This window comes from Drosophila obscura, unplaced genomic scaffold, assembly GCF_018151105.1.
Source record: "Drosophila obscura isolate BZ-5 IFL unplaced genomic scaffold, ASM1815110v1 contig_4, whole genome shotgun sequence".
Taxonomy (NCBI): Eukaryota; Metazoa; Arthropoda; class Insecta; order Diptera; family Drosophilidae; genus Drosophila; species Drosophila obscura.
This window is the reverse complement of record NW_024542828.1, coordinates 2,726,384-2,734,509: the sequence shown is the minus strand read 5'-3', so window position 1 is coordinate 2,734,509 and position 8,126 is coordinate 2,726,384. Positions and strand designations below refer to the sequence as shown.

Here is an 8,126-nt window from a genome sequence, read left to right as displayed (position 1 = left end):
TCTTCCTGCTGGCTTATGTATGTTCATAATCAACACAAATCGAATAAACCGAATAATAATAAATAATAATAAATAAATAATAATAATAAATAATAATAATAAACGAATAAACCTAAACCCTATACTTGTTGACTGCCCGTTATAATGAATCAAGACAAAGACGCAACAAATTACGCAACACATTTATTCCTTATTCCGTTTGTTATTAGATTTTCCTCATATCAGAGTCCGTATTTGTTGGGAGCAAGGGAGAGATGCTATAGAGTATTCAGAGTAGCGATGCTTGTGCAATTATCGCTCACACTATGGTATTTGTTGCTGAGAGAGTAAGAACATGAAGGATAGAAAGAGAATTGAGCGATAATGTGTAAAGAGTGCGAAAAGTCAAGCTCGGTAAATAAAAATAAGTGCTTAGCCGCACGTCTGCAGTCACTTAGTCGACACGATCGAAAGTGAGAACGTCAAAAAAATTAGAATTCTTTTTTTAACCAGTTGCCTGTACACCATAATCTCCAAAAATTTCTTTACTCCAACCTCTTCGCTCAGAACGTGTTGTGTCCGTGTTTCGGTTTCAAAATGATACAAAATTTACCAACCGAGATCACTGACAAAGTCTTTGGATACCTCAAAGAAACAGACCAACTGCAATTGGCTCAAGTAAGCCAACAGCTTGGATGTGTGTTTGCCCGCCACGCTAGAGAGAAATATAAGTCACTTTACATCCGGGAAGAGGAAACATGGTCAGACGACGAATTAAAAGTTATTCTGTCATTATTCGGATCCACTGTTGATTATATTTCAATACAATGTACTAATGTACTAAATCAACTTGGAGAACTCATAGAAAAGTACTGCAATAACCTTAGATATGTTAAATTGCAGATAACAAATGAAAATTTTAACGCATTCAAACCTGTTTTAAACATGACATGCATAGAAACTCTTTCCTTATATAATTACGATTATCGCGGAATTGATCTGCTCCAGTACGTAAATCCATACTGTAAAAATTTGCATTTGGACGGAATTTCGACGGCCCAAGGTAAGAATTTTAAACTACTTAATACGAAAAGAATATTCCTGACAAGTGCTTTAAATTTGTTTCAGGTCTACATATACGGAAGCTGACTCACTTGGAAAAGTTGGAAGTGAACGAGATACGAAATATTTTCGAAATATGCTCCCATCTAAAGAAACTTCGCGAATTGACTGTTGGGAATGGGTTGGGAAATGTATCAGATCTGAAACTGGATTATTTATATCCTGAATTGGAACATCTGATGCTTTCGTTTTTCGAAATTGCATTGGACTTGCCAGTATGTTCGAAGCTTAAAAGGTTGACATTACTAAGCATTGCGTATTACATTAAAAAATTTGGTGAAATTATTGGAAAGTACGCAAACACCCTGAAGTATCTACATTTATTACCTTATTATAGCAAAGATGAATTCTATGCCAATAATTTAATAATTGTTATCAGAAAGTGTAAACGCTTGGAGTTTCTTATCACTAGAAAAGGAATTATACGTGTCCTATTCTTCTCATTTCTGGAGTCCCTTATAACCGCTTTAAAGGAGAATGGTTTTAACACAGACAGACGTCTTAAAATGGAGGTGCACTGTGGTAAAACAGACGAACTTAAGCAGGAATTGGTAAGGGTTTGTTCTGGAGTGAAATTGTTGATCCAATATAAGCAAGTTTCTATTACAGATGAACTTATTCCCAAATTCTGAAGTTTGGAACTTAATTACATTGATTCAATTCGATCAAATGTATATTTGAGAATAAAAAAATAAAAATGAGCCACGAGTGTATGTCATGTGTGCGATCTGGAAGAAATGCTCGGGACACCAGAGCAACAAAGTTCAACACCATTGTTTGCATTTCTGGCAGAGAGAGGAGAGAGAGCAAGTTGATGAAAATTAAAAAGAAGAAAATAATACAATTGTGACTACCACCGTTATGCCAAGTTATAAGACCATATGAAAGATTATAACCTCTAAAACCTTTTTATTATTGGGGAAGTACTTGTTTTGGACCAAACCTTTGGAAAAAATCTGTTAAAGGGTATTTTTGCGAATAAGTTCTGGAGCACTTTTGACATTGGAATGCCCTCTCATCTGTTAACATTGTTAAGTTTGTTAAGCCTGTTAAATAATTTTTAAGATGGGAAATAGCCATTAGTCTTGTTTTTTTCATTCCTTAGCCCTACCCAATCACCCTCTGATAGAAGGTATAATCTACTTCTGTAACATTCCCTTAGGGTATTAATATTCGTGTTATTAGCATACGTTTCCGAAGAAACGCAGCATGTTGCTAGGCACACATCAAACGCCATCAAACGCACTCAAACACGTTCGAACGGCGAAACACTCGAAAAAAACGTAAACACAACGTGTTGGCGGTCTGTCACGTTGGTTGTGTACCAAGTTTGAGCGTGTTGCCGTAGGTTCGAGCTCGTGCGACGAAAGAAATAACCGAACGTTTCAATTCCACTTAATTCCGGTTAAAGTAAAAGAGAGCGAGAGAGCAACAGCCGAATAGGTGAGAGAACTGACTGTTAACATGGTCTGACTCTGGAAACATAACATTATGCTGGACGTGTATAAAATAATATTTCTCATAAATTATTAAAAATTGTACATTTAAAATTCTCTGCAATAATCAGTTTTTTATGAGTTATTTTATTTAATAAAATAAAAAAATGTAAAGAAACCAATAGTTTCTAATGTTGTGTGTATATTTTGAATAAAACCAGAGTGTTTTAATGTCCCTGAAGACTCAACCATCCTACATTAACTACACATGTATGTGTGTACATATATATATACTATAGCATCTGATTCAATTTCTTATTTTTGGATGATTTTTTAAATACTTATATCCAAAGTTTATGTATTTATCTTTAAAAAAAATTACATCATATTTTCATTTTATAGCTTACGATTCCATCTGCACACTCTGTTAACAGATAACAGTGAGCAGTGCTCTGCTTGTCATTTTGAACATTGTGCCTGCTAACGGCTCGTTTCCAGCCGTCAGTCCTAACGGGAACTTTGTGCGGAGCGGACGGAAAACGGAAACAACAGTCTCGGTCCAAAACACCTTACGTCAAGCCTTACTAAGTGAACAGAAAGAAGAGTGTTATCAGTGTCACAGCGAAATACAAATCATAAAAGCATTGGAGAAATGCTGCATCAATATACAGTGAAACAGCCAGCCAGCATAAAGTACTACAGTGAAATTATATTGTTTGCAGACCAGTAAATACACCACCCACAAAGGTCTAAGTGCAACATCAGTGATTGGAGACCTGGTATACAGTGAAACCCTAGTGACACATCTGATTTACAGTGAAACGAGAGTGATTGCAGCACCACATATGTAGCTCTCAGATTTTTACAATAGTGTCTACAAACAGTCAGGCAGCACTCTGTTGCTTAGGAAATTACGCAAATATTGATAAAGGTATTAAAACTGATGAAATAAATTTTAAAAACTCAGTGAAATCTTTTTGGTGATCAAATTACTTATAGAGCCTGGGAGTACCGAAGTATTGTTGAATATTTTCTGTAAAAGAGTATTGAAAACAAACAAATCAAACAATAGCCAAACATATTGTCGCCGTTGTTTTGTTAAGTTATTGGAGCCTCCTATTTTGTATGAAAAAAATGCATTAAATATTATATGTAGTGTTTACGAAATTTTATCTGCTTGGAGGCTGAGCGGCTATTGAGTTTCTCTCTACAAGAACTTTACTTCTAAATGTTACAAGAACTCAAATGATGGCAAATGTTATGCGACATAAAAGTAAACCACAAAGTTATCCCCCTCTTTTTTTTGGTTTGTTTTTAGAAGTCACGTGTCAAACCGAAATCTATTCAGAATTGTTATTCCCTCTAAAGCACTGGAGCTCTGCACCCCACCCCACAAAAAATATAGTTAGTGTATTAAGTGTGTTTGTGTGGTCGTAGTTTGACACACTTTTCCCTATCCGTGTGTCCTTCGAGAAAAAAAACTTTAGCAAGGAGCAGAGCAGGAGAGCTCCTCTGCCGTGGCCCGTGGCGTGGCAGGGAGACGCGTCGGTCGGCAAGGACAAAATCTCGACTGAAATCGTTATTGTCATTGTCGTCGTCGTCCTCGTCGTCGTTGTTCGCTTTTTGGCTCATCAATAAAAATTTCCTTGACATTTTATGAGCCAAAGGATTTCTGGGCTGGAGCTTACTCCTTTCGTGGAGTCCTTTCCAAGTCCATGGCTAAGAAAGAACAAGAGATATGGCCAATATATTAAATGCGACAACGGATTAAACGGTTGGTTGCCCTTTTTATGTCCGCTTATATTTATGGACAATTATTTAAAGAATTGTGTGCGCCTTTGGGGCTGAAAGTTCAACACACAGTTATGGTCTGTGAATGCTTTATGTTTATGGGGAAGTACTGTACTCGAAGAATTCCCCTTTACTGTAGCATCTCCTCCTACTGCTCCTGGGAGCTGGCAAAATTTAATTAAGCCTCCTTTCGATTGTTTATAAATTCATGTTAATGATATTTGGACAGCCCGTCGCGGCGGGGCTCTCCACCAAAAAGTATCTGCAATTAACTCGAATCGTTGGGCGCGAGAATTCCATCCTCCATTGCTAAAAACTTGTGAGAATTTTCCGCTAATTGTTTTCTTCAGAGGAGGCGCCAGAGCAATCCTCGCCAGCTGCGGCGGCGGGTAAAGGACCTCCTCGCTCGACAGACGCCTACCATTTTGTTTTGATATGCAAATGGCCTTAAATTCCACACTCGAATTGAAATGAAATTGCCGAAAACTTTTCCGTTTTCCATCTCTTGCGGAAAGTTGCCACACACAGTCTGAGTGAAAGAGAGACAGAGAGAGAGAGAGAGAGAGAGGGAGGAGGCTCAAGAGCGGTTCGTTCAGTGTGGTGTGGCACGTGCCGTTTACTCGTTTAATTTTAAATGCCAAACATTTTTATTAATGGTTATTGCCGTGAGTGGCAAAAGTGCTCAGGAATCCCCCATTGAAAGATGGGGGCGCTGCTCGTAATAATCGAAAATTGTTTTGCCATTATAGGCAAGTTACAGTAGAAGGTCTCCTAGGGGACTGCTGTCTGAAGGCTAGACAGATTTTTGTGGTGACAATCACAGTGTGTTTGGTCCTTCAACATTTTCTCTTGGGATCTGTTCTGAAATATTTGAGACAGGGAAGATGTTGTGGTAAAAATCAGTGCATTTCTCCTTTTATAATATCTCTGAGGAGAACAGCCAGAATATCTGAAACATTAGAGGGATATCACTGTAATATCTGTAGCCCTATGGGAGATATCACTGTTTATCAACAGTTTTCCTGACAACCTATTCCCCTTAGAGCACACTCTCGCGCTCAGATATTCCAGATTGAAATTGAATGCGATTCAAGGACACATTTATTTAAATATTTTGACAAACTTTGATGACATTTCGCGCCATTCGATTTGGCAGCGCAAACAGACAATCCATTCTCATTCCCACACACATACACACACACACCCCACAAAATCCCCTCCCATCCATATCTATAACGAATATAGGAGTTTGGCTCCCTAGCATTTATATCAATTTCTTTATTCCTGACGGCTTTCTATGGCTATGCTCTGCATTTTGTAGAGGAACAGGACTCCTCTTGGCGGCAGGAGGGGGCTTCTGTAGGAAATTTATGTATGCGTTTTATGGCTACGTGGCTCGTAAATAAGAGAAATGTTGCAGCTCCGCCTGGTATATCGGGCAGGCGGGGGGTTTTTTTTATCTCCAGCACACGTGTGTGTGTGTGTGTGTGGAAGAAGTTAGAAAGGTTTTCGAGTGCCTTAACCATCAGGCGGTAAGCAGATTTCATTCTAGTAGAAATTCTGCCATATTTTGCAGTCAACTTTTTCTCAAAATAAATGCCCAAAGTGACACATTTAATATGATTTGTTTATGGGATTCTGCTTTGTTTTCTGCTGACAGTTGAGACCCTGATATCCAGAAGCTTGTCCGTCATTCAAGATGGCTTAGAGGAACACATTTTCTAGATTTAAAATTGGTTTTTATTTAAAATGGAAAAAATAAGAAAGTGGGGCTGGTTTTGGCGATGGAAGATCGATCGATTTTAAGCGCTTTCATTACAAAACAACTTTCTTGAGATTATATATTGTTGCGTGAACTGCTTTTGTGGTCTTCATTTGTATAATTGCTAGCATAGCTCTTGATAAGGTTAACCAGTCTACTATACTCTGTGAAGTTTTGGTAGGAGTTTCTTTAGAAATAAAGTTGCTTTTGTTTTTTAAGCATTTGTTGACATTTGACAGCTATTATTTCGATGAAAGTTGGCAAACGCCTTATGTAGACAGATATAAGATAACTATTTGTAAAGTTTGATTATATTGTCTGTAAAAATATAAGAGTTTGTTTTAAGAGTCTGTTCATACGACTGTTTATTCTCAGATATTCGACCTTGGTACGTAATAATAATTGAATCCTGTCTGCTTTGATCACATATTAGGATCTGTAAAAAGTTGTAGACCTAAGAACAGACCAACGGACACTCAGATAGAAAGAATAGTCCAAAGTAACCCCTCTTTTAATGCTGATCAATAATTAATACAATTATTTGACTGTTATTATAAGTAATACCATCAAAAAACTATTTAGATGGTGGGGAAAACGCACATTTTATTCCGAAAGAAGATTGTTTAGGATTGCGAAACAAAGACTATGAGCGGTGTAGGGGGATAACAAAATGAGAGAGAAAGAGAGAGAGGGAATAGGAGAGTAAGAAAGAGACGGGTCGAATGTGTGTGCAGAGGAGCATGCAATGGGCGAAAGAGGCAGAAGGCAGAGGAGAAAGAGAGGAGAGTGGAGGCCAAATTAGTTTTCTGAGCAAAATGCCCAAGCTGTTCAAAAGAGAGTGGACCAAAAACAAAGCTCAGTTCGTTAAACTCAACCGTTTATGGATATATATAGTATATATACATATATAAAGTACATGCATGTACATACCCTACATGCTACATATGTATGTATGTATGTATGTACATACCCTACCTTTTGTTGTGAGCCGTGTGTTTAGCCAAGCAGAACGTTAAACCTCCGTCGAAGCCGGCGTTGCGTTGAATGTTTTTGTTGTTGCTGCTTTTTTTTTTGGCCTGCATTTTCTGTGTTTGTGGCGCAACTTTAGAAAACAGAAATTGGTGGCAAGCAACAGCCACAAATTTGTTTGAATGTTGCATCAACGAACTGCAGCAGCAGCTGCAGCAGCAGCAGCTGCAGCAGCAGCAGCAAGAGCAGAACAGAATACTACCTATGAATACACCCTCTATTTGTGAATGAAATTTGAATATTAAAAGATTGTTGGGCAAGTGCCTGAACAAACAGCCAACGGAAACGGAAGTGGAAATGGTGTGAGGGAAAAAGGGGGAGAGATGAAAACACTTGCGTGGGCCGAAAGGGGCAATTAATGGGAATTATTGATAGAGGAAAAACCAGGAGCACCCTATAGGAGTCGAGAGTCCTTGAGTCAATTACTGTCCTACTCCCATTGGCAAATTTCCCGTGAATTTTCTTGTCCAATCAAGCCCGCACTCGTTACTCGAGCTTTAGCCTTTCCTTTTTCCCTACAATTCCTTTGCAGCTTTTCCTTTCGCTACCCATTTCTCTCCAGCTTTTCCGCTTCCCTCCCTTGAATGCGGTCAACAACAGCAGTGTTTTCCACGAAACGAATCGATCGTCTTTTCACTTGCATTGACTTTTGCTTTTCCTGGAAAACGAGCTGCAATTAAATGCGATTTGCATATTAAATACTTATGGCCAATAGGTAAATGTTTTTCTTGATTTTTTTCAAAGCTGCCTGTCACTCTTTCCTGCCCCCTACCCCTCTTACGGTCGGGCAGATCCACTCCGCGTAATGAGTGCCTGAAATCCAATAATTGGAAATCTAAACCCAGTAACCGTGAAGAGATTGCAAAAATATTACCCGCCCCCCAACAAAAAATGCGAGAAATAAAAATGTAAAGGGAAAAACCCAATCGAAATGGTAAACAAAAAGTGTATGAAGCTCTGCTATGGTCTGCACTCTCGTAACCGTTGGAATGGCACCTGCCACATAG

General features: G+C 38.5%; 1 protein-coding gene and 1 long non-coding RNA gene across 3 annotated transcripts in view; both read left to right on the top strand.

The window, feature by feature from the left end:
* Positions 1 to 394: 394 nt before the first annotated feature.
* On the top strand, positions 395 to 2,652 carry LOC111072351. Of its 2 annotated transcripts, XM_022364146.2 has the most exons (4): positions 395 to 657; positions 883 to 1,042; positions 1,108 to 1,652; positions 1,711 to 2,652. In XM_022364146.2, the coding sequence occupies exons 1-4, from the start codon at positions 577 to 579 to the stop codon at positions 1,780 to 1,782; spliced, it is 858 nt and encodes a 285-aa protein (XP_022219838.2). In that variant the 5' UTR covers positions 395 to 576; the 3' UTR covers positions 1,783 to 2,652. The 2 variants fall into 2 exon arrangements, with proteins under 2 accessions (XP_022219838.2, XP_022219830.2); XM_022364138.2 differs by having other exon boundaries at positions 398 to 1,042; positions 1,711 to 2,651.
* Positions 2,653 to 2,995: 343 nt separating this feature from the next.
* LOC121404757 overlaps positions 2,996 to 8,126 on the top strand; it is a 36,647-nt gene continuing 31,516 nt past the window's right edge. The window contains exon 1 of the long non-coding RNA XR_005968190.1: positions 2,996 to 3,468. This is a non-coding gene — a long non-coding RNA (uncharacterized LOC121404757). The remainder of the gene's footprint in view (positions 3,469 to 8,126) is intronic.

Coding starts and splice junctions, on each gene's coding strand:
- LOC111072351 (XM_022364138.2), top strand. CDS start 577: ATGATACAAAATTTACCAACCGAGATCACTGACAAAGTCTTTGGATAC. Junction 1,043..1,107: donor CGGAATTTCGACGGCCCAAG/GTAAGAATTTTA, acceptor AATTTGTTTCAG/GTCTACATATACGGAAGCTG. Junction 1,653..1,710: donor ACGAACTTAAGCAGGAATTG/GTAAGGGTTTGT, acceptor TTTCTATTACAG/ATGAACTTATTCCCAAATTC.